The following is a 26,906-nucleotide window of genomic DNA, read 5'->3' on the forward strand; positions in this document are numbered from 1 at the left end:
GAGTAACCTAAAGGGGGAAATGCATATGTGTTATTTAGGGCTATAATATTTAAGATTGATTAATTTATCAAAATAGACTTCGGTTTCAGTATAGATAAGTCCTTGTCATCAGCTTGAGAAATACAACACAAAATACTCAACTACCTGATATGTTAAGTGAGGAAATGTAGAAGGAGAACAAATTCCTAGTAGAAAATTGCTCAGTGTTCACATTGAGTATGAAGCATGCTTTGTTTTTAAGGCCAAATTAGGCTAGTTTTTTCAAAATAATTTTGGAAACTTGTGTTTAAAAGAAACCCCATATGTAAGTGGAGGAATATACTGAACCGAGCTCTAGTTGGGGTTACTCTTGACCCTCAGCATCTAACACAGGTTGTCGATAATCAAATGTTCGTTGAATTGAATTTTTCCCCTCATATTTAAGAATCAACATACACAACAGAGGGAAGCTAGGATGAATGTAAAATCTTAAGAAGTCATAGGGCAGAAAACTTGTGTATACAATAGCATAAGTAATTGACATCTAAAAGAAAGTGAGGTATTAATATATGATTTCAAGCAACTTCTGTTAATGGATATAAAAATAGTAGAATTTAATTATTTTAAATCTGTAAATGCCATTTTTAGTAGAATCTGTATCAGGCCTGGAGATTAAACTATTGGTTGTGTGGCAAAATGTTATTACTTGGGTGAAAGAAAGGTACACACAGGAATTCTTTGTATTAGTCTTGCAAGTTTTCTGAAAGAGAAAATAACTTTGAAAATGAAAAGTTAAAGGAAAAAAACCACTGGCACAAAACTATACAGAAAATGAGCAAAGGCTATCATTGCTTATGACTAGATAACCGTTCTTATTTTGGGTTGAAGATATAACTGGGCTGTCTGGGACATACTCAGTCAACCATTAAACATCTGTCAATCTGCCTATGTCCCTTACTGGGTTTCAACCTTGTGTCTTGCCTCATATTGTCTTTAGTAGCAAAAAAAATAGGGAGGAGTTATGCAATAAACCTAAAGACATAGATTAAAATGAAAGAAAGAGAGGGGGGCGGTAGAGGGAGTCAAAAGGGTCTAATATGTGGTGACAGAAAGAAATCTAACTATGGGTGGTGAACACACAGTGCAATATATATATGCCTTACTGTTAAATCGTACACCTGAAACTTACTGGATTTTGTTAACCAATGTCACCATAAAAAAAAATTTTTTTTTAATCTAAAAATGGGTGGAATTGGGGAGCAGGAATTAAAGAGGGGAAAAAATATCTAAAAATGATTTTGTGCAATAGCAAGATCATCTAAATATTATTTATTAAACCATTTTATAGAATAAGCAGTACTGATTTCATTGCATACATTTGACTTTTAAAGTGAATCTTATTATCATTCATTAGGCTGGTGAGAAGCAGAATCAGTGATGACAGAGAGCATTAGTATAAGGTAAAGTAAAAAAACCTTAAAGTAAAGCCCTTTAGTGCGGCTTACGTTCCCCAGATAGGAGAAATATATGGTACTTACAGCTGGAATGGTAATACATTTGATATTAAGACATCTTATTCAAACTCATGGCTTTGTGCTTCTGCTTTTGGCCATCATCAAAGCTAAAGCTCTTAGGCTTTTTGACATTATGAATCAATATGATGTTAAAAGATGAAAAATTCAGTTTGAAAATAATTTATACATTTTAAATAGGTCTGCTTTTCATGACTGTGTGCAGGGTGCATCTGGTAGTGGCTGATGAACTGGCGTCTCCGGAATGCAGATCTCTTTTTTGAGGCAGCCAAATGACCAACAGCTTGATCTCTCTGGTGTCTGCTTTCTGTATGAAAGTTTGCAGAGCGAAGAAGAGAGCTTTGAAAACGTTGTAATAGCAGGAGATCCAGAATCTCAGGATTTGCCAAGCTTGCTACCAGATATGGTAGAAGAAATAAAGGTATAAAACATAAGACTTGCCTTCATGGAATTTTTAATTTAGCCAAGATCAGATAAACTTATGAAAATGTAATTAGCAATACAAGGCAGTTTAAACTACAAATTGATAGCACAGATAAATAAATCCCCTAACTGCCCAGAAAATAAGAACATATTTAGGACAGAGCAGTCAAAGAAGGCTTTGTTCACTAAGTGGGGTTTCGAGTCGGGCCTTGAAAGACAGCTAGGATTTAGATGGAGTGATAGTATGAGCAAAGGCAAGGAGATGGGAAGGACCGAGGTGTACTGGGTTTGTTTAGCTGTGGTGGAAGATTTGTTTAGGGCAATAGTAAAGCTTGGGGAAAATAGATTTGAGGCAGATTTTAAATTGTCTACAGAGCAAGGAAGGATAGGGAATTTGGCCTGCTGTTCTCCTTCACAGGGAATAATTTATAGACTAAATTTGGAATTTAAACTTATTGTCATTTGGTATTGATTTTAACAGCAAATGCTCTTTTAAATAGATCACCATGAAGGGAGAATGATTCTGCTCTTTATAGTGTGTCTTTGTTCCTTGCTTCGTAAGGTCAGCTTGACTTGGGTGGGCATCTCCCGATTTATGTGTGAAAAGCAGCTATCTGAAAGCTCCTTTGTGTTTAAAGGGACAGACTGGCTGGCTGTCATATCCAGGATCCAGGTGACCTCTAGAAAGACATTATTTGAAAAGTGCAGTGATGAGAATGAAAAGGAAATTTGTTTTTAATAAAAACAACATTCCAGATCCTCCTCTTTGATGGTGTTCAGAAATTTTTTTTGCTACTTTTCTGGGAATGCGACTTGTGTTGGATATAGTCAGAAATTGTTAGCCAGATAAAATAATACCTGTGTGTATAGTGTGTCATAGTATTAAAATTTACTTTTTAGTGTGAGGTAAGGTGTTATTTACTGACTTTTTCGTTTTAAGCAGTTAACAGTTTAAGATTTTAGCTTATTACAGTTCCTTTTTTTAGTATGAGTCCTAGTGTCAGCTCAGGTGGCGTATCTTAGAGTGATAAGCACCTCCTATGCCATGCAGAGCAGACTTCCTGTTGCTCTCAAAATATCTTACACTGCTTATCAGCAACTGCTGAAGTGGATTGATTCTTTAACTGAAGAAACATTGTAACTATAAATAAAAGAGATATTACTAGAGTTTATCTCAGCGTTCACAATAATAATAGAAATATTAAAGGGTATTCACCTTTGATAGAATTTGGTCAGTGAGATTTGAGGAATGAGTGAAATTTTCTTAAAACAGCCGCCTAAGTGTTATCACTCTCATGAGGTGGTTTCTGGTCTCTGCCCTGATACGGTGGGAATTCCATCGCCAGCGACACAGTGTTCTTTAGCATTGTCCTGATTCTCAAAGTGCTGCTAGTTGAACATACCAAATTTCTTAAACTTCTGTTTTTTACTGGATTTTTAGCCATGTGCATAATTTAGTGAGCTGATATTTTATCAAACTACTTTTGTTAATAAATCCCAGGTAAAAATAAATGGACTTAAAAATGTAGCATTTGTAACTGTCTGGTTCTACTGATATGCGGTACCTAGAGTAGTCAGATTCATAGAGGCACAGAGTAGCATGGTGGTTGCAGGGGACTGGGGTGGGGGGTGATGTGTGCTTCAAATGGTTAAGATAGTACATTTTATGTTATATGTATTTCACCTCAATTAGAAGAAATTAAAAAGGGGAAAAGGGATAACACCTGCAATAATGCCGAACAACATCAAATTCTCAGGAATAAATCTATCAGAAGATCTATAAGACCACCATACTAAAATCTGTGAAACATTATTAAGAGAAATTAATGAAGAACTAAATATGGGATATGCTATGTTCATGGAGAACTAAATATTTTAAAATTTCAAGTCTTCTCAAATTAACCTACATAATGCAGTCCCTAACAAAATCCCAACAGTTTGATTTTTTTTTTAAATTTTAATTTTTTTTTTTAGGTGAGGCAGCCCTTGGTTGACCTCACAGATTGCAAGGACCTTGTTAGTTTACAATCTCTTATTTTTATTTTTTTATGCCTACAGCACCTGGTCTTCCTAGGTGGTCTCCCATCCAAGTACTAACCAGGCCCGACCGTGCTTAGCTTCGTAGATCAGACGGGATCGGGCTTGTTCAGGGTGGCGTGGCTGTAGACAAGTTTGATTTTTTTGGTTGTTGTTGCTGTTATTTTTTGGTTTTGTGGAACTCAAGCTGACTTTAAAGTTCATATAGAAATACCAAGCGCTAAGAATAGCTATGGCAGTGTTGAAGAAGAGCTGGAGTACTTATACTGCCAGACAGCAAGCCTTATTATGAAACTTTATCACTTAAGACAGTCCTCAGCATATGGTGGTCCTTGGACTGGCAGCATGAGCATCACCTGGGAGCTCGTGAGAAATGGAATTTCTCTGGCTCCACCTCAGTCCTTACTGAATCAGAATCTCTGGGGCTGGGGCCAAGGAGGGAGCATTTTAACAATCTCTGTAGGTTATTCTCATGTACTTAAAGTTTGAGAAATACTGAATTAAGACATTTTGACATAAGAAACTACAAACCAATCACAGTTCATCTGATTTATGACAAAGTTAGCATTACAGTATGATGAGGATGAGGTAAGCTTTTCAATAAATGGTACTAGATGATTTATATCCATATGGAAGAAAACTATCTTAACCCCTATATCATACTATATATGCAGAAATCAATTCCAGATTGAATATGTAAAAGCGAAAAGCAAAACTATAAAGCTTTTAGAGGAAAAATATAGGAGAACATCTTTAAGACCTAAGACAAACAGGAAAATAAAACTCTAACCATAAAAAAAAATGATAAACTGGATTATATAAGAATAAGTAAATAATATATTACCTTCAACAAAATGGCAGAGGACTTGTATCCAGAAACTATAAATACTTACAAATTATCAAGAAAAATTCTGAAAACTCCATAGAAAATAAGAGGCAAAAGGACTTCAATGGGACTTAATAAAATGGTCATTAACATATTAAAAGGTACTTAACTTTGTTAGTCATGAGAGAAATGCAAATCTGAACTATAAAGGAATACTGCTACATACCCATCAGAATGGGTAACATGCAAAAAATAGACAAGATTGAATGTTGTAAAGATGTGAAGCAGTAAGAACTCTCTCATGTTTCTGATAAAAGAGTGTGAACTAGAGTAGTAACCTTTTAGAAGTTTGGCAGTATCTATGAAAGCTAAATATGTTCATATTCTATGACCTAACATTTTCACTCCTAAGTATATACCCAACAGAAATATTTATATATGTTCACCTAAAAAACATGTCTTAGAACGTGCAGAACACATTTATAATAGCCCCAAACTGGAAACTGCCTAAATGCCCATTAGCAGTATAATGGTTAAATTGTATATTTTTGCAATGGAATATTATGGAGCAAAAAAATGAACTTTCTACAATTGTACGAATAAATCTTTCAAACATAATGTTGAGCAGAAGAAGCCAGATACAAAAAAAGAGTACTCTATGATTACATTTGTATAAAGTAGGAAAGCATGCATGCTGATCTTTGGTGTTAGAAGTCAAGTTAGTGGTTACTCTTTGCAGAAAGCAGGGGAATGGTGAAGACAGAGAACAAGCTGGACAATGGGATGCTGGTAATGGTGATCTGGGTGCTGGTTACATAGATCTTCTCAGTTTGTGAAAATTCATTGTATTTGTGTGTACATATATATGTGTGCGTATATATATATATATGTATATATTTATAATGCTTTAATAAAAAGAAAATCAGATCTAGTAGCCATTTCTATGCCACATGAGACTGAAAAATCTGTGGAAAGAGTCATATAAGACATTCATATTCATTGTCAGATAAATTACAATGGTCATTCTTTCATTACTCTAAAAGAACAGTATCTTTAAGAAAAGGAATGTTAATAAAGCACTTTTCTCAGCACATTTAAACCAAACTAGAATTTCTTATATAAAAGTAAATAATTTCTTTCAGACTGTTAATGAATTTGTTCCAGTTTCTTGTATGAATGTATTAAGTTTAAGTGTTGGACTGTATCTTTCATATAGTCTAGGTGAAGACAGACCATGAACCCCCAAACTTATCATCTCAGCTAATTCTTCGCTCAAGAATTGATAGGCTCAAAGATTTATTTGAGATTTATTTCTTTGAGATTTATTTCTTTGAGCCTATCAATTCTTGAGCGAAGAATTAGCTCAAATAAATCTTTGAGCCTATCATCTTTGAGATTTATTTCTTTGAGCCTATCAATACTAGAAAGCATCAAGATTCAGGATGACCATTTATTTCTACATGAAAAAAAAGTGACAATGTCTTGCAAAAAGTACAGAATTGTCGATCACAGCTTATTCACACAGCAGATTTTTGCCATGTATCTAGGTGATTTTGTGGTTTTGTTTATCTTCTCAAAGAAAAAGAAATGTAATGGTTATGGATGTAAGGAGTTTTCTACAATAGAGATAAAAGAGTATGCTGTAATAATGGGCAACCAGTTTTTTTCAAGTTACTGCTGTCTGAACATTTCACCAAATATCAGGATGGAGCTGCCAGATACCCTGAAGTTTACAAGGACATAGTTTAATCATAGTGGGACATTATTTGGGTTTATGTCACTTGGGAAAAATTCTAATAAATTGATTATTTGTGCAAGTCAAGAGCTTATTGTTGTGCACAACTGCTGTTTGCCAGTGCATATAGCTAGCTAGTGTTAGCATTTTAGACTTTAAGATAACTAACATCAATGGTTTTTCATGTCTGAGTCGCCAAGCTGGGCACTGGCAGGTTGAACACTGCTATGAACCTTAGGTGGAATGGTCACAGTTGACTTGTGCTTGGGTAATTTGCCTTCTAAGGCAGTTGGCAGGGCAGAGGGTGATGGTGAGAAAATCTTGGTTAAGAACCACTGTTGTAGAGGCTTTTGCAATTGAGTAGTTACTGTATTTTCCCAGAAATTAACTCCCCAGTTATCAGCCTTTTAGTAATTTCTGTTATTTAGGACCAGACCAGAATAAAATATTCAGAAATTTACAAGAGTATCTTTTGAGAAATGAGTGAATTTTTTGGAAGCAAATTATAAATTATAAGTATTAGCAACATGTAATATTTTATATCTTCATAAAAATATATTCTTCGGGGGAAATAGAAGATGAAATGATTAAAAATAAGGTGTTCACTCTAGTTTTTTATGTTCTGTTTTCTGTTCTAAGTCTTTAGCAACACTGAGCTCAAATTGAATGTAAGATTGCTCTGTCTTTTTAAGGACTTTGTCAGTGATGATTTTTTAAATATATATGTTATTTTTTTATTGTAAAATATGCATACCATAAAATTTACCATGTTGACAGTTTTTGAGTGTTCAGGTCAGTGGCATTAAGCACATTCACACTGTCGTGCAGTCATTGCCACCATCCATCTCCAGAACCTTTTTATCGTCCCAAACTGTCCCTATTAAACAGTGACTCCTCATTCTCCCTCCCTGCCAGTCTCTGTTAACCACCATTCTACTGTCTGTCCCTATGAGTTTTCCTATTCTAGGCAACTCATATAAGTGGACTCTCAAAATATTTGTCCTTTTGTGTCTGGCTTATTTCACTTAGCATAATGTCTTCAAGATTCATCCACATGTATCAGAACCTCCTTCCTTTGTAAGGCTGAATAATATAGCAAACTGGATGCAGCGATAGAGAATCACTGGGGAGAGATGGCATCACTTAGGTTGGTGGTCGAGAAAGGCTCTCTGAGGAGATGGCGTTTAAGCTGAGATCTGAAGGGTGAGACAGAACCAGCAGGAGGCAGTGGGGTGGTCGTTCTCAGGTCCAGAATTGAATGGAATTAAGAGCAGTAACCCTTGCTGGGGACACGGTAGAGCCTCTGGAGCAACTCCACCCATCCATCTGGACAGATGACAACTAGAGTCCTCACCAGTGAGGCTGGCATGCTGCTTAGGTAGTTAGGTTGGTGTTCTCTCTGTTGGGTTTGCTTGCTGGACTGTTAGATTGGAAATTTTTTAAAAATAGAATTTCTTCCTAAGTCAGTAGAACATTATAGCATATACCCTGTTTGGTTTTTTTTTCTTTACCTAATTTCTCATATTATGATTGAGTCTTACCTTGTGAGCACCAATGTTTTATAAAATATATTAAATATAGCCTATCTGCAATTATTTACCCCCTTTCAGAAAGACTTTCCCAAGTCTTTGTACCTCCCAGCCAAATGCACATAAGATAAATGCATTCTTCAGTGATATCATTATCCAGTCAGTTTCTTTTTTAAAGCTTTTCAAGTGTCTATTTGCCAGATTGCATTTTACTTTTAGCGTTTAGTGAGAATGTTTTGCTTGACCTTCACATAAAAGTCTCAGGCAAACTCTGGTTCTCGTGCCAGCATAGAAAACAGTCTGACTTTGTTGTTTTACCGAGGACAATATCTCTCCTTTGGTGTGCAAACCTTCTGAAAGCTGTGGGAGATGGGAATGGCTCTTCCTGGTTACAGAGGAGAAAAGTGAGACTCCAGGAGGTCACTAACTGCCCAGGGTCACACAGCTGGGATTCTAATCAAGCTCTGCAGATTAGGAGACTTTTCCCATTGTTCTGTGGAGCCCTGTCCTCAGTGCTCTTCCATTTTGTTGTCATGAGGTTACAGGTGACAGTTCCTTTAATAAGGTGAAGAGAAAAAAGACATCGATGCCACCCACTGCAGGTAGTAGAATCAATTCGCAGATTTACTTAATGAAAAAAGTTTTTCCTTCGAAAATTCTCAAGATTATGTTTTACAACAAAATCTTCTGTCAAATAGTGTTACACATTTTAAAGAATACATTTTTTAATGTCTTCTATTTCATCATTTATGTCCTTGTACTACTATATATACCTATTTATGTTGGCAAATTCATTCTATTTGTAGATTTAAGTAATGGAGGCTAACAAGATAAGGTTAAGCACTAATCTCATAAACTGTATTTCAAGGAAATAAAGATATTTTAATTTGCAGAATTAGTTATAGAAGATTACATAATTGACATTGCATTAGAATATAAGTTCTATGAGGACAGGAATCTTGTCTGTCTTGCTTGCTATACCGTCCCTGGGGCCTTGTGCCACTGCATCGTACTGAATACGTGCTCAAGTGCATTAATTAACAAACACACTTCAGTAAGACCCAGTTCTTTGGCTTCTCCTTCTCTTTCTCCCTTATTTGTGTATTCTTTGCCTATTCCTCTTTTTCCCACAATCCCTTTAATATAGCCGTTTTCCAGAGTTCTTTACTGACTCCTTTTCTTGTGACTTCTCCACTAGTATTTCCTGGGTAGTATCATCTACTTCCCGGAGGTAATCATATCTTAATTCGCAGTTTAAACGAACACAAGTTCATTTAGAGAAAGTGCTGAAAAGCAATATAAAGATGTTCTGGGGATCAAGAGACCAACCAAGTGTTTTAGCTTTTGCTACTAAAGAAGGTGTGACATTGACAAGTGATTTAACCCGTTGGTGCTTCATTTTCCTCTTCATCGTAAAGGAGTTGGCCTAGATTCAGAGTTGAACATTCAAATACAGGCACACCTCGGAGATACTGTGGGCTCCGTCCCAGACCACTGCGATAAAGTGAATCATAATCTTTTTGATGGTGGAGGGTCTTGCCTTCAATTTGTAAAAAAAACAGAACATTTGTGAAGCACAATAAAAAATGGTATTCCTGTACTCAACTCCCAGACAACAGGTTTGTTCTCCCTTTTCCCTTTCTTCGCCGTGTTCTGTACCAAAAGTTGTTGCTGCAATTGATCACCCAGAGTCAGTGTCGGATTCCAAATCATCAGTAAAGAGCTTAATTGTGTTCATACACCAAGCCGTCTCTGTTGTATCACAATACATTTTGCCCCTGTTTTCACTCTCCAAAAGCTTTCACTTTTCCTCACCACATTTGTGGTCGTGTTCACTGGTTTCCATTATATTCTCTGAACTGATGGCAGTTTTCTCTGGGGTTAGGATTCTGTATGTATGCGTTCAAGGCCAGTCTTTCTTAAGATGCCCCCTCAAGGAGAGGATTTTAAGTAAGTTGGAGATTCTTTACACTACCCAAGGCCAGAAAGCATTTGCATGTATTTTTAAATAGTTTTCTGTAATATAAATTTTAAAAAAGATCTTATGCCTTTAACTCTTAAGTGAACAAATACTTAATTTCTTGGACATTCTGTATACTCAAATTTAAATTGCATTTGCATCTATGAATTAGGATGTTTTTTAAGTGAAAATTGTTTTCATGTGTGAATATGGGTTATTTTTAAAAATTTATTGCAAATTTGAGAAACTATTTTTATGTAGTTTATTTTCTCATATATATATTGTAATCTGTGAACTGAAAAGATTTATTAGTTTATGGTATGACATATTCTGCTTTTTGTTTTGATTATCTAGGAAGATTCTGATTCATTCTTTAAGTGACTTATTCAATAAAATGAGTCAACTAGGTTAAGTAATGACTCTGCTCAAATGACCACATTCTTGATAAGAATATTTGCAAACACATGTTTTATTATTTTTCACCAAGATTTTCAAATCTGCCTTTAGCTGTATCCTGATATTTTTGGAAGAATTAATTTTCTTCTCTTCAAAGTGAGATCACCCAACTTATCCTTACTTTATGTCATTGTTATTTTATTCTGTTTTCTCTTCCATCAGTGTTTGCTTTCACAACCAAAGTTCTGGGCCATTCAGATATCAGCCTTGATCCTCCGGACAAAACTTGAGAGAGGAAGCACACGCCGAGTAGAACGGGCAATGAGGCAGACACAGGTAGGAATTCATGTGGCAATTTTTGTTTTTCTTCCAGCTCTTTACTGCTCAGTAAGCATATGTGTATATTATGACTCTAAAAAAATGAGATGGCTTTCATTTTACTCAAACACTTTGTTATTAGAGTATAGATTTTAAAATTTGACAGCTTGGCTTCAAAGCCCACTCTGCTTAGTAGCTCTGTGACCATGATATTGAACCTCTCTGAAGGAAGACTGTTCCTATACTCGTAACACTCCTGATACCAAATGTGAGATTCTTCTACACCAAGGAATTCCCTGCTTCCCCATGTGCATCTACAGGATGTCCTACAATTTTAATTCAGTTCTGACATTGGAGTTAGTGCAAACTCCACAGGTTAAGAGCTCAGGTAAATGAGACTGCCTCCCACTTCAGAATCCAAGTCTGGGTACTTCTCACTGACTGCCTGTAAATCGAGGATCTTCATGACTCCCTCCTTGGGTTCGATAATTTGCTAGAATGGCTCACAGAACTCAGGGAAACACTTTACTATTACTGGTGTATTACAAAGGATATTATAAAGGATACAAATGAAGAGCCAATGAGGAGGTGCATAGAACAAGGTTCGAAGGGTCCTGAGTATAGGAACTTCTGTCCTTACGGAGTTTAAGGGTGACACCCTCCCAGCACTTTGGTGCATTCACTAACCTGGCAGCACTCTGAACTCATTTGTTTTGAGGGTTTTTACGGAGGCCTCATTATGAAGACATGATTGATTAAATCATTGGCTGGTGGTGATTAACTCAATCCTCAGCCCTTTGCCCCTCCCTGGTGGTTGGGGATGGGGTTGAAAGTCCTCACTCTCTAACCATCAGGTTGGTTCCTCTGACAACCAGCCTCCATCCTCCAAGAGTCACCTCATTAGATAAACTCAGGTATAGTGAAAGGGTCTTATTATAAATAGAGTAGATGCTCCTCTAACCCCTGTCACTCAGGAAGTTACATGTTTTAGAAACTCTATGCCGGAAACCAGCGATAAAAGCCAAATATATATTTCTTATATCACAACATCCTATCTCTAAACTTCATTTTCTTCATCTGTAAAAACTGTTAGAGCAAAAAATGAAACGACTGCTATTTGACATACACAAAAATTAACTCAAAATGGAATAAAGATTAAGTATAAGACCTGAAAAAAAAAATACATAGAAGAAAAGATAGGTACTAAACTTAATGGACCTTGGTCTCAGAGAGGATTTTATGAACTTGACCCCAAGGGCAAGAGAAGTAAAGCAAAAATAAATGAATGGGACTATACCAACCTAAAAAGCTTCTGCCCAGCAAAAGAAACCATCAACAAAACAAAAAGGCAACCAACTGAATGGGAAGTGATATTTGCAAACAGTACCTCTGATAAGGGCTCATATCCAAAATATATAAAGAACTCATACAACTCAACAACAAAAAAACAAACAGTCCTATTTAAAAATGGGCAGAGGACCTGAACAGACAGGAGCTATGTGACTAAGTTCTGAATAACAGAATGTTATCCTGTTATAGTTAATAATCATTTGACTTTAAGGAGCTAAACTTCTAATGGCTAGATTGTTTGTCTTGGAATTATTTTCCATTCCACCCTCTTTTTCATCCCTCACCTTCTCTCAGCAACATACTCTGCAGTTACCATGTGCGTTTGCTTTTCTTCCCGCACAGAGTTTGAATCAGGAAACATTTTATTGAGGGCTTAGTATGTGCTCAGTAGTTTGTTGCATATTGTTTTAGTCATTTTACTTCTTTTCACTAATTATCATCTTTTTTCAGGCCCCTGAATATTATTGTCACAAGTTGTTTTCTCCAGAATAGTGAGACAGAGCTAGGGTTGCACGCTGTTTTCAATGCCTGTTGAAGAGAAATAGGAGGTAGGAAGCAGGAGTGGACTGAGGAAGAAGTCGAACTGAGCTGCAGGCCCAACACAGCCCAGGCTATTTCCTACTGAGTGCCCCTTTCACTGTCCACCTCCCACTTCCCCTCACCACTGGATAAAGGCGGCCTCCCAAAGGGGTATAACCTCAGGCCAGGACCTCTCTGTAGCTAAGGAGGACTCTGAAAGAGCTGTCAGCTTGAGGCAATCTGCTGACCCAACTCCCCACAGCTGAATCCAACATAAAGCTAAGAAGGAAGGTGAAGATGTAGTTTCATGATCAGCATCTTAAATTATTCATGATGAATTGCCCCTGTTGTGTTGAATTTTATTAAAAATTCACTTCACAATAAAACAGCAAAATGTTGAAATGACCAAAGTGTTAAAATGACCATATTTTATTTAAGTGTATAATTTCTTGTTCAAGGAAACTACACATAATACTTTTCTCTCTCTTTTTTTTTTTTTTCATTTTGGGAGACTGTTTAAATGTTTTTGTTTTTAAGTATTGGCCTTCTGAATACAAATAGTACTAGTCATTTATTAATGGACATTTTGACCTAGAAATGATATGCTTCGTATTCATCTCTTCCATTAACTTTGGCATGAAAATAATGAAGTTGACACATTAAGTTTTCCTGTATAGTGGCAATTAAACTCAAAAAGTATAGAAGTAAATTTATTTACAAGCATGTGGTATATCTTTTCAGTTTGAAACCTGCATCATCCTGAATTGTGCAGATCATGGTTTTAGATATCAAATAACAAGAATGTGCTTTGGGGAATATGGATTTAAAGAAAGAGCAAAATCACTGTTCTCTAGCAGTTCGCCTGTCCTGGCCTTGTTATATCTGGAGTCTCTTCGTTTTGCCCTCCAGATGCATTATGAAGAGAGTTATACGCCTGTCTGCTTACAGAACAGAATAAGGGAGCTGTTCTTTCTGCCCTTCCACGGTGGTACCTCAGAGAAAATCTTTTCACTCCCCAACCCAGAAATTTTGGAAATTAGCCGGATAATGTGACAAGATGAATGTAAAATGTCTGATTTTTCGATCACTTATTGAGCCATTTAGCTCATAATCTGAACTTTTGCCAATTCCTCTGATTCAGAGTTTGATATCACTGAGTTTGTTAAAGTTACTGCATCCCTGAAGAATAAGGGGGAAATGATTTAAAAAATAACGTTATATACAAAAACGATGTTTTAAAATATTTTCTGCTTTAGTTTCTGTGAAAATCTTTTCCTTGACTATATAAAGCGATAAAATGATAAACTGTTAAAGTGGAAAGAAAAATAAGCTAGAAAGAGCTCTTAAGGGAAAGCTTAATCTTGTCATATTATGGGTTCAGGAAATGCGAGTGTGATGAGGTCAGGTGACCTGCGCCAATTTCCCTGGCTAGTTAATGACAGAGTCTGGACTATAACTTACACAGTGATAGGCAGTTACATTGAAGGATCCAGTGGCAGATCCTGAAGATGGCACATGTGGAAGGGATTTCCAAGTGAGACATGCCAAACTTAAAAAGAACACAGTGCATCACACCTAAAGGTAAATCAATCAATATTATAAGATACACAGAGGAAGAAGGAACTCCAAGTTGAGGACAGTCCATTAAAAACACCCTGTCTCATGGAAGTTAGTCTAGGTTGTAGTTCTTTAAATCTTGCATGTTCAGGGCTACAATGGTGGCGGTGATGATGAAGATAATAATGTTTATGGAAACATTGATTATTATAATGAATATGATTCAGAAGCAGCTTGAATTAAAATAAGATTATATTCCCTAATATTTATTTCTAACCCTGCTTTTTACCAATGGAATGTAAAGTAGTTGTATTCTCTATTGTCATTCAGCTTTTCTCCCTTCCTGTCTGATCCAGATCCATATAATCTTTATCATAAAATCACATCTTTTTCTTCTTTCCTTTAGTGTGGTGAAAGCAGTGTGTTGTGCACATAACTCAAATATAAAGCAAATTAATCGAAACTTCATACTTTGAAAGAGACCATCTTATGTCCAAACCAAAAAATTATGCAAACCAAATGTCATCATTGCCTTCTGTCATATTAACTGCTTTAACCTAGTGTTTGATAAACTCACCTCAGTCATTGAGGGTTAATGTGAGATTATTTTATATTCAGTATTAAAATAATCTTGCTAATCTTTCAATTATAGTCGACATTCAATATTATATTAGTTTCAGGTGTATAGCATAGTGGTTAGACATTTATATAAGTTACGTAGTGATCCTGCTAAATCTAGTACCCACCCGGTACCATACATAGTTATTACAATATTATTGACTATATTCCCTATGTTGTACTTTACATCCCGTGACTGTTTTTTAACTACCGATTTGTAGTTCTTAATTCCTTCATCTTTTTCACCTGGCCCCACAACCCCACTCCCATCTGGCAACCATCAGTTTCTTCTCTTTGCCTATGAATTTGTTTCCATTTTGTTTATTTTGTTTTTTAGATTCCACATGTAAGTGAAATCATATGGTGTATGTATATACCACATTTGCTTTATCCAGTCTTCTATTGATGGACACTTAGGTTGCTTTCATATCTTGGCTATTGTAAATAATGCTGCAATGAACATAGGGGTGCATATATCTTTTCAAATTAGTGTTTTGGATTTCTTTGGATAAATACCCAACGAAATGAAAAGACAACCTGTTGAATGGGAGAAGATATTCACCAATGATACGTCCAATAAGGGGTTAATATCCAAAATATATAAGAAACTCATACAACTCGACACGAGAAAACCTCAAACAATCCAGTTGAAAAGTGGACAGAGGACCTTGATATACATTTCTCCAAACAGGAAATCCAATGCTTTGTCTCTGAACGTTTGCTGTTTGAAAAAGGCTATAACAAGAATCAAGGTCCAGGAGATTCTCCATGTGTTTTGTTGTTGTTGTTTTTGTTGTTATTAATTCATACTAGATAATAGCTACCTGTTTCTTTTATTTCAGATGTTATCTTTTTTGTTTTCCTTATCGTCTTTCTGTATAACCTTTTCATGTAACTTTTTCATAGAAGGACATAGGTGGTAAAATTTGAGTCTTTGTGAAAATATTTTTCCATCACAATTTGGTGGTTTGATTGGCTGTAGAATTCTAGTTTCAAAATCATCTTTCCTGAGGACTTTAAATGAAGTTATTTCTTTAATATTTTCTGGCATGTTGGTTTGCTGATAAGTATGGCAGTCCGATTCTTGTTCCATTTTAACTTATATTTCTTTTTTCTTTCTCTTCTTGAAATTTTTAGAAATTTCTCTCCATTCTTGGAATTCTTGATATAAATGTGAGCATGAGTTCTGGAGTCATAATACCTGGTTTCAGATTCTAGCTCTACTATGTAATAGCTGCTTGTGCCTCAGACAAGCTACCTAACCTCTCTGTGCCTCAGTTTCCTCATGCGTATAATGGGATAAACATAGTTATTATGAGGGTTATTTGAATTAATATTTAGAACAGTGTCTCTCAGGAAGTGCTTAATAAATATTGTCATAATTATTGTTGTTTCTCTTGATGGAGTACTTATCGGTTTCTTTAAATGTGAACAATCATGTCTCTATAGTTCAGGGGATGAATTGAGAGTTAGCTAAATTAAAGATTATATTTTGATCTGGCGCTTTCAAAATCTCAGAGCTATAGAGACCAGCCTTTTTGGTAACACTCTAGTCCAGAGCTTCAGCCCCAGTCCCAAAGCCAATGGCAGCAGAACAGTCACCATGATCATGCTGAGGTTAATATGGCATTCCCAGAGGATAGTAATTCATAGTTGAGTTGGTTGTATTTTTTCAAGGGGAGGAAGAAGAGCTAAAGGAATGGCAGTTTTTTTTTCCTTACAGGATTTTCTAAAAAATGACGAATTACATACATACATCACTAACCTCTGAGGTCATTAGGAGTGATAAGAGACTGGAGTTCATGAATTAACTTCTTAGCTAGAAATATGTTCACTCCATATTTCTCAACATACCAGAAAACAAAGCTTTTCCTCTATATCACAAACTAGTCATTTGTTCTGCATTAAAGACTCCTCTCCCGTGTCGTAGTGCCTGAGAATATGCAATATTTTCACGGATGGAATAAAATACACACACTTAAAGCACACTTCCAAAAGCACTAAGTGATACCTTCCGTCAGTCCAGGCAGGGACACACTTACATTCTTTGGACAGAGTCAGATTACACTGCTTGAACTGACACATCAGTGTTCCCTGGGAGAGCACCCTGTGTACATCTTAACAGCCTTATGCAGCTTTTCCCAAACTTGCCTGAACATAAGAACCATTTCCAAGGTGCTTGTTAAAACATAGCTCTTCAGCCCAGCCCTCAGAGATTCGAGGTGACTGTGGGCGCTTTTGGAAAGACTGTCCTGGGCAGAGGTAGGCTGTTAACTGTAGTAGCTCCAGATGTGTTTTTGTCTCACGCCCAAAGACATACAGAACAGAAGCTGAAAGGGCATTTACCAAGGTCTGAGCCAATGACGTGATTTAACAGGGGACTGAGTGCCAGGAGGAACCTTAGAGGTGAGTGTCATTCAGGGCTGCAGAACCTGGGCCCAGCTGCAGTTGAGCTCTCCAAAGAACAGGTGCTTTGCATCTGACCGAGACCTATTCAGGAGGTAGGGTGTCATTTATTAGACTTAACTACTTTATTTTTTTTTTTTTGAAAGGATAATACAGTGCTAGGGATTTAAAACATTCAGTTAGGTTTTAATATTTGTTATTCTTTTCACTCTTATAATACTTGCAGATGGTAAACAGGCTGACTTCTATTCTCATTTTCTAATCTTGTAAGACAAGACAATAAAAAAGAACTTCTGAGTATTTCCTTAAACACTAAGCAAAGTCCCAGAGAAGTTTTGAGAGAAGGTTGGAGGTGGGTGGGGTGTGGAGAAGGCATGAGAGATTGTACATCTACTAATCCTAAAATAGCAGTTGTCAAAGGGTGATTTAGGGAGTCTTGGGGGTCCCCAGACATTTCAGAGTGTCCACAGGTCAAAACTATCCTTGTAACAATGCTGAGATATCATTCACCTTTCGCTGTATTGATACTGAATCAGCAGAAGCAGTGGGGGTTAAGCTGCTGGCCCCTTCACTCAAATCAAGGTAGAGGCACCAAACTGTGATAGCAGTCATTGTGTGCTCCACCGCCACACATTTGTGGCATAAAAAAAAAAAAAAAAAAAAAACTCAGCTGAGTACGTTTAAAGATCAAATTGGCTTTATCCAATAATTCATGAATTGAGCAGCATCTCATCCAACAAATAGCAGCCCTGAGGAGGCTTTATAGGAAGAGGGTGTGAGGAGGAAGTTTCTAGCAAACAGTGGATTATTTCAGACAAAGTCCCCTTTCTTTGGGAGAAGGGCTAGGGTCTCTCAGGCAGATTACCTCATTACTGCTGACCAGGAAATTCCAGGTTGACAGGTAAAGATTACATTCCAGGGAGGGGCTGAAACTGCAGTTAGGTTAGGTATGAAGTCTCAGATGGTGATGTCGGCTTAGCACAAGTGACTCCGTTTTGGGCCTGTTGTCTCTTTTTTTTAACAGTAATTTAAAAAGACAACTTTATGTATGAATGTCTTTGATAAAACAGCAAATGTTTTATTAAGTCTTTTCCCTTGACAGTGGGCCTTTTCAATATCTTATGTGATGAAATGGGAAGTACTCTCAGAACACTTGTGCATCATGCTAAAGTACAGTAGTTCTCTCGAAAAAAGAGGAAGTGCAACTTTTCCCATGGAATAATTATTTTCTACTTGAACTACTGACAGCCTTTGGGTATTCAGACTTGGGTATTTGACAGAAATTTTCTCAAAAATGAATGAAGTGAGCTCATCACTTCAGGGAAAATAAGTGACAGTATTTGTTACCAATGATAAAATTTTGAGCTTTCAAGAAAACGAGTTTTTGAAAACTCGTATCTGCAACTATGAACTTGACAGCTTCCCAATATTTCAAGTATTAGGATGAGAGTTTTCTGATGAGATTATTGGTGATATTAATGCATATAATTTAAAAATAATATATGAAATATGTCAATATTTGGAAGATCTGTGCATTTTCCAAATGACTAATGCACGATGTTAAAAAATCATGCATGGCTAAAAGATCTGCACAAAGTGCACGACAGGCCAGTGAGTTTTTTTTTTTTTTGTAAGACTAGTGAATTTTATTGTGTTAAAGAAAAGTTTCTTGATAAGATTATAAATTCCATATTACAGGTAACTCTGAGAAGCTACCACATGTTGAATTTTGATATAGTATCAATGAATAATATCCACAATTAATAGAAAAAGCTATTAACGTACTCCTTCCTTTTCCAACTACATAGCTGTATGAGGCTAAATTTTCTTCGTAAACTTCAACCAAAATATATTGCAACAGATTGACTGTAGAAACAAATATGAGACTCCAGCTGTCATCTCTGGAGCTAGACATTAAGCAGATATGCAAAAATGTAAGACATTGCCAACCTTCTCAAGACTTTAAGAAATATATATTGTTATTTTCATAAAACATGTTTTATGTTAATGTCATGGATTTATTTCATTTAAAATGGACTAATATTTAAATTTTTCTCAGTTTTAATTTCTAATATGGTAAGTGTTGATAGGTTATAGCCCACATAAATGAAAGCTCTTTGGAGTCCTGCAATAATTTATAAGAGTTTGAAGAGGTCCTGAAACCAAAAAGTTTAAGAAATGCTGACCTAAGATTTGACTGAGGGACATGCTCCAACATAGCTCTCTGGGTTTTCTCAAGGACCACCTCTTTATGTTCATCTCATTGCTCTGGAATCATGAAAAATACATCTGGGTTCTCCCAACCCCATTGGTAGCCTCGGTTCCCTCCAGCCCACTTGTTAAAGTCTTTTCTGTGTCTAGAATAAGAAGCAGTAATTGAAGATCTTCTTGACCAGGCCACATCCTGACTCCCATGTTAGGGGATTTAGGTAGAGAAAAAACCCAGTTAAACGGAATTCTCAGTCTTTTTCCAATGAGAAGCTGCTTTCTTATTTTCACAGATCCGATAATTGTCCACTTACTTACCAGGTAAGGTTTTAATGAAGCAGTCAGCTTGGTCTTTGGACTCTTATGGGCTCACCTGTCTTGTGGCTTTGGACAAGTCATTTTTATTTCTCTGAGCTTCCGTTTCCTGTACATGAGGTAAAACTAGGTTACCAGTAGGTTTCATGGTGGTGTCCATACTGAGTAGGTGTGTTCATAGGTTTTAATTCTCATTCTCCTTGTTGCTGTTGGAACTTCTCTTGGGCTTGGGGTCTGAGGCAGCAGTTAGCTTGACTACTCTCTTTGTAAACCACTGCAGTCTGAGTGACTGCAGACTCCTGTCAAAGAAAGTGGTTCAGTCCAGTTGTTGGATATATATTTGATTAAGTACATATTTTTATAATAAATCCCACCTTTCTTCACATACACATACACACACAGATTGTACAACAAAGCAAGGTGATTTGGCATATGATCAGTCATACTTTTTAGATTATCAGCTAATTTCTACTTGGCTCTTCAGAAAGCTGATAAACACTTTGATATCATGCTAGCAAGAATGAATAGCCTCCAGTGAAAGGGTAGGTCCTTAGGGACTAGCTCTGTTCTTTTGAAGATAAGTGTGCCATACTTTTAGATATGAGCACATAAATAAAGTCTAAGTCGTACCAGACCTTGTTCAGAATTGTCCCTCTATACTAAATCATTCTGCATGTGCTAATTTTAAATTTTAGTCTTGACATTCTCTAGTTTTGCAGGGAAGTTCTTTCTCTACTGAAAACAGAGCATTGAACACAGAGGACACATCATTGCTTTCTGGGGTTTATTCTTTTATTCTCCATTTTGTAGAGATATCCTCTGATCTGTGCTACTGTGGTTCCTGGAAGCTTTGAGAGTTGCTACTGCATGGGGCTGGGGAATCCATGAGCACAGCACATTTTTTCAAAGGCCGCTCCAAGTATAAATGCTTTGAGGTGAAGTTTGGGAAGAAAACAACATGAAAAGGGGGTCTTAAAACTTGAAAACAGTCTCATGTCACAATAGTCTCTACATCATGAGGTCGTCTTGGGTGTGCCCCAGTAGTTACGCCTGACCTTTTTGTAACTCGGCTCACCCCCCACCTCTGGACTGAGCCCTAGACTGCTGTTCCTCACTCTCTACTCGTCTTCTTTCCCATTTATCCACATCTTTTCTGTCACCTTCCTAGAGTATACTTTTTGTCTTGCTTTCAATTCTGAATGATTGATTTAGGGAATATTTGCTTGTCTTCCCCCCTACCCCCACTCTCTCCCTCTCCCTCTCCCTCCCCCTCCCCAACTTCTCTCTCCATTTTTGACATTACCATCTTTCCTTAAAGACCACATCCAGCATTTACTATGACCAAGTGCTCATGACTTTTAGCTGTGAAATTCATGAAGTTTAGAAACTGGAAAGAGAAATGGCAAATGAAAGGGGTAGGACACTGGTTTAGAGGCCATTTACCTAAATTTCTGGGAATATGTGTAGGCTTGCAAAGTGCCAATTTCTCACTGAGCACATTACATCATTACATAAATATACACAGTAGTAATTGAGGCTTCACTTTTATTCAGTTCCATTCTCCTTGTACTTAATGTCCTACCATTGTCTTCCAGAATATTTGGGTTCTTGGTTTGCCCCTAAAAAATGTACACGATACTTGTGTTCAGCTAATGGTGCCTAAAACTAACCAACAAACCTCTTCAAATGCTTGAAATAAAACAAAATACTCTTTTGATAAAGCCATATACTCATAGAATGTTGTAAGTGCAAAGATCATTTAGAAAATCATTTCATAGGTGAATGCCGTTGTGGTTAAACAACTTGCTTGTAGGGGAAGTAGGTAAATCATCATTTCTTTCTTTTGTGTATTAATTGGATGTTCCTAGTTTCATTGGTAGTTAAATCTTATTTAAGTAGTTGTCATGCTTAAAGTGAAAAGAAGTATATTCTGTGCAGGAGTGAAAATAGGTTTGGATTCTGTTTTCAGTCTTTTTCTTTATCATACATATGGCCTAATCAAGTTCTGTGAAGCATGACTGTACTTCTGTAGGGGCTTATTCGTGGGCTTTGGCTCAAATAGGTGTTTGTTCTCTGCTCTTTCTCTCCTGTGGTCTTTGCCATTTTGGAGAGTGTCTGAGACACTTTTTCTGAGATCATCTAAAAGTATATGAGAGTATCTGAAATATATAATAAATCTGTTTATTAATAAATCAGGAATTATTTACTGAGTGTTTAATGTTTTAATTAGATGCATTAACTACAGCAAATAACATGAGTTTTGTTTGAAAATAAAATGTTTTACATGTAATTAGGACTTGATAAAAGTAAATGTTGTGATGTTGCTTTTGGCTTTTTTTTTTACTATTATTAGATAAGTGTTAATTATTTTTTTTTCCTCCCAGAGAAAGAAAAAAGAAATTTGATAAAAAGAAAAATTTGCCCCCCTTTTGATGAAGTAATTCAGGGAAGCTTTTATTTATGTATTGTAACCATATGTATTCAGTCAGAAGTTTTTCTTCTCTTTTCTCCTTCTTACAACTAAACAGCTTTGGGCAGAAGCATGCAACCTTTTTACTATTAAGTTTCTCTGAAGTAAGGCCAGAAAGCTTTAAAAATATTTTGATCAAGATGGTTTAGGAGTGTGGTTATGTCTCAATTTGTTCTGACTGACTTGATTGAATAACATCTTGGATTGTCAAAGAAGTGATGTAATGAGTGTCTTCTCATTCTACAGGGTACTCTTAGGCTAACAAATAATTTCCCACCCGGTGTAACAGAGAGATTCCCCCAATTTAGGAACACTTTCTCCACTCAGAAACCGGTCTCCTTGTCTTGGGCTTTTGGGATATGTTAGATTCTTGTCCTTTTCTTCTGAGGAAATTTAGACTCGCTACCTCTTACTTTTGTTTGAGATTTTTCAATTTAAAAAATTAATTTTGTAAAAGCCTGAAACGGTTTGAAACTTAAAAGTTGCAAGTACAGTACAACTGTCTTTTGTATCTTATGTTATTAGAAAGTAAGTTGCCGACATGGCACATCTCCATCCTCAAATAGAAGGACATTCTCCTACAGTATGTGCATTAATACCAGAAAATTTACACTGACTTATTGTTACCATATAACGCTCATAAGACAGGCCTATGAAAATTACTCAACTGGACAAAAAGAAAATTTGAGTACTATTTTATGCAAAACTGGTCACAATTGAGAGAAGGTCTAAGTATATATCAGAGAAAACATTTATACTTACTATAAACTGAATGACAAATTAAGAGGCAGGTGAAGATGACCATGGTAATGGGGCTGCTGTCTGTGTGTTTGCTTGGGGACTCCAGAGTGTGTCTGCATTCACTCTAGTGCCGAATACGTGTACTCTTTTGACGGCTGGTCACTTGACGACAGGGTAGTGCCAGCCTTTGACTTTGCAGTCGGCCCTGGTATCTTTTCTTAGAGTCAGCTGTCTTGGTCTTATTGGTCTGCTTCCTGATGTAGCTTCCGGGAGTTCAGTTATTCAGTACAGCAGACGGGTCCTTCACTGCACGCAGCTTGCTGCTGTCTGCTGTACGTCAAGGATGGCTTTGCATGAATGAGTGTCCAGCCTTGTAGGTCTGCTGCTGAAGAGTAAGAGAACTCGCTTCCTGTGATCAAACAGATCCACTTTTTTGCTTTCACCTTATTCCTGAGAAAATAGTCCTCAGTGAAATTCTTCATATAATTTTTCCCCTTTTTATATTAGAAAGTGCCATTGTCAAAGTGACTTTAGGTTTTGAAATAGATTACTGAAGAACAGGTTTTCTTAGAAAAAGTAAAAAGGTTGATTAATTAGGATAGTTCTTTGAAAGAACTATTATAGGAAATCTTAGTTTTAAAAATGATTTTCTTGATAAGTTTTTAATGTGCACATTTACATAAATGTTTAATTTTAAGGTTTTTTAACATTTAAAGAAATTCAAGAAAAAATTTACACATCCCATTATCTTATCAAAGTGACTTGTTTTTTATTGTTTATATATCCATTTGTATAACTTTTACAATAAAAATCTTGTTTATATTAAAAAGTTATTACACATAGATTCTGATTGTGGTATGTGCTTTTAAGGCTCTTGCAGACCAATTTGAAGATAAGACTACATCTGTACTGGAACGTCTGAAGATATTTTATTGCTGTCAAGTACCACCTCATTGGGCCATTCAGGTATTTTTGTTGTTGTTTGTCACTGGGTATGGAAAATATTTTGCATTTGAAAGCTCAATGCATTAGAAAAGAATGATTTTCAATTTACGTTTATTTTCAAATATTTCAGTAAGAAGTAGTTGAGAGTTGTCAGTTACTTTAGCTGTTTTGATTAAAGTGATATTAAACTTTTAAAATATTTTTAAAAGAATTTAAAACTAGATAGAATACTTGAAATTAAATAATAGAACCACAGAAGCTTTTATTTTCAAAATAACTTTTTATATTTAAAAACCCTTTAAGGACTTTCTGCCAAAGAACGAACTTTTTAACCAAGTTGTTTACAAAAAGTAAAAGAAAGCATTTATTTGATACCCTATGTTGTGAGACACTGAGGATACGAGATTACCTAGTGTAGCTCCTAGAGCCTCACGTCGGGTGGAGATTCTCGTCCCCTGCCCCTTGATTCTCCTATGTTATAGGTGTGGTTCCCCTATTTTGTAAAATGTTTAGTACTGAAGAAAATTTAGACACCCGGTCCAGTTTCTTAATTTTGCAGAGAGAAAATTGAGGCCCAGCTCAATAGAGTACACTTTCCCAGTGTTGACCACACAGCTGTTCATAAGATAAATCTCTAGTTGCCCAACTTTTAGTTGAAGTTACCTCTTTTCCTTATCTCTTCATCAGGTTGTAATTATAGCTGCTAATAACAACCAACTCTTACCGCACACTTAGTGTGAGGCATGCATTTCGTTCTGCATCCCATACACATTATCTTATGGTATTGCAACAATTTTGTTAAATATCCCCAATTTACAGATGAGGAGGCTACAGCACAGAGAAGTTATTAGGTGGAGTCATATGGTGCCAGCCAGGAATTTCTAGATGATTTATTAACTATTGTCATTTTAACCAGCTTCCTGTCCTCTCATGGATTAGTGGATTACACATATAGATAGTGATTTAGAATTATAAATGCCAATCTACCATTCAGTGACTCAGAATCCCCATTGTAAGGTTTCTTAGAGTCATTTATATTCTTAAGGACAGGGGGATCTGGTGGGTTTATTGCACATTGGAATTCACGTTATCTATTGAAGGAGTTTCAGTAAAACGTAGGCACCTAAAAAGCATTGTTATATCATCTCAAAGGAGTAGATTTTTCAACAAGAAGGTTTAACAACTGGAACTTTTTGGCATGCTGTTGACTGATCTATAAAATTTTTGAACTGCTTTGTACTGTGTGGTAGATAAATGTCTCAGACTCTGAGCTATTATTGTGATAAAACAGGTCTGTTGAAGGTATAGCTTTTAATCTGTTTCTGAACAGAAGCATTAGGAAAATTAAATACTGTTCAAATAGAATTTAGGCTAAATGTTGATTTTATCTGCTTAGGAAGCTGTGGATTTTAGGATTTTTAGGCAGTTAGATAAACATCTTCTTTCACTAAGAAGTTAAATCATTTTTTTCTTTCATTATAAGGAATATCCATATCTTTATGTGTTATTTTGAAAGATCCAGCAATAACAGCACAGTTTATTGTAAAAAGAAAGTTAGTCTTTACTCTGCTGCTAGCTAGTCATATGCTTAGACACCATAACTTTCTTCATCTATTAAATGAAAAGATTAAACTGCTGAACTGCATGAGCACTGAGATTTATTCCAGCTCCCACATACTATGTTCATTTTTTGAAAATATGTAGTCAAATATCCTAAAATAGCCAAACTCTCATGTATTTCATGGGATACAAAAGAATTAGACCATCTCCTTTCTTTATTTTAATAATATATTAACTTATAATTTTCAGGTAGATTTTATTTTACTTTCTAATTTTGTCAATCTCAGATTTTCCATATCCATTAGCTTCTTAACTCTTAATATGTATTGAATTTTGATAGAATAGTCAAAGTGTATTTTAGAGAAAACAACACAGTTCTCATTACTGTGAAACCAAACCTTACTCAAGAACCTCACCTATTTTTAAACCTTTCTAATACTTTTTTTCATTCCTGCCGGATGGACTACTTATAAACTACAGTATATATTTTTTTGAATATGTTTAACTTTCAATGACCTTACCACTCTTTGTCCCTTTTATTTTGGCAAGAACTGGGAAATAGGGTAGCTAAGTTTTTTAGAATGTACTTGAAATAAATCTAAGTAGACCTGAGTGAGAAAGAGCCAGAGTTGATGCCCTCATGAATAAAGTACATGAATGCTAATGCATAGATTTTATGTCATTTATGTTGACTGCCTGGAATTTTTATTATTTATTTATCTATCTATTTGAGTTCAATTTTATTTTTTTCCAGTTTGAGATATAATTCACATATAACAGTGTACTGTAGGTATACAATATGATTTAATAAATATACGTTGTGAAATGATCACCACAGTAAGTTTAGTTAACGTCTATCACCTCACATAGTTACAAACAACTTTTTTTTTCTTGTGATGAGAACTTTTGAGATATACTCTCTCAGCAACTTTCAAACATGCAGTATAGTATTGTACTGCATGTCACATTCCCAGACTTACTTAAAGCTGGAATTTGTACCTCTTGACCTTCTTCACCCATTTCACCCTGACTCTCCACCTCCGGCAACCACCAATGTATTCTCTGTACCTATGAGTTTGATTTTTTAGATTCTTCATGTGAGATCATACAGAATTTGTCTTTCTCTGACTTATTTCACTTAGCATAATGCCTTCAACTTCCATCCAGGTTGTCGCAAATGGTAGGATTTCTTTCTTTTTATGACTGAATAATATTTTATTTATTATTCATAATATAATAATATATATATATATTTTTTTTTCACATTTTCTATATCCATTCATCCTTCAGTACACACCTAAGGTGTTTCCATAGCTTGGCTATTGTAAATAAATAAGGCTGTGATGAACATGGTGAAACAGATATCTCTTTGAGATAGTGATTTTGTTTCCTTTGGATATATACCTAGAATTGGAATTGCTGGCTCATATGGTAGTTCTAGTTTTAATTTTTTGAGAGACCTCCATGCCGTTTTCCATAGTG

At 35.9% G+C, this 26,906-nt stretch overlaps 1 protein-coding gene and 1 pseudogene across 1 annotated transcript in view; one reads left to right on the forward strand and one right to left on the reverse strand.

The window, feature by feature from the left end:
• Positions 1 to 26,906, forward strand: part of TTC27 (tetratricopeptide repeat domain 27) — a 137,841-nt gene that overhangs the window by 49,943 nt on the left and 60,992 nt on the right. Inside the window, exons 10-11 of the mRNA XM_006910377.2 lie at positions 10,640 to 10,753; positions 23,790 to 23,885. Coding sequence (XP_006910439.1) covers positions 10,640 to 10,753; positions 23,790 to 23,885 — 210 coding nt within the window. The remainder of the gene's footprint in view (positions 1 to 10,639; positions 10,754 to 23,789; positions 23,886 to 26,906) is intronic.
• LOC112478528 lies at positions 3,984 to 4,102 on the reverse strand (annotated as a pseudogene).

The sequence above is a fragment of the Pteropus alecto genome, unplaced genomic scaffold (assembly GCF_000325575.1).
Source record: "Pteropus alecto unplaced genomic scaffold, ASM32557v1 scaffold61, whole genome shotgun sequence".
NCBI classification, from domain to species: domain Eukaryota; kingdom Metazoa; phylum Chordata; class Mammalia; order Chiroptera; family Pteropodidae; genus Pteropus; species Pteropus alecto.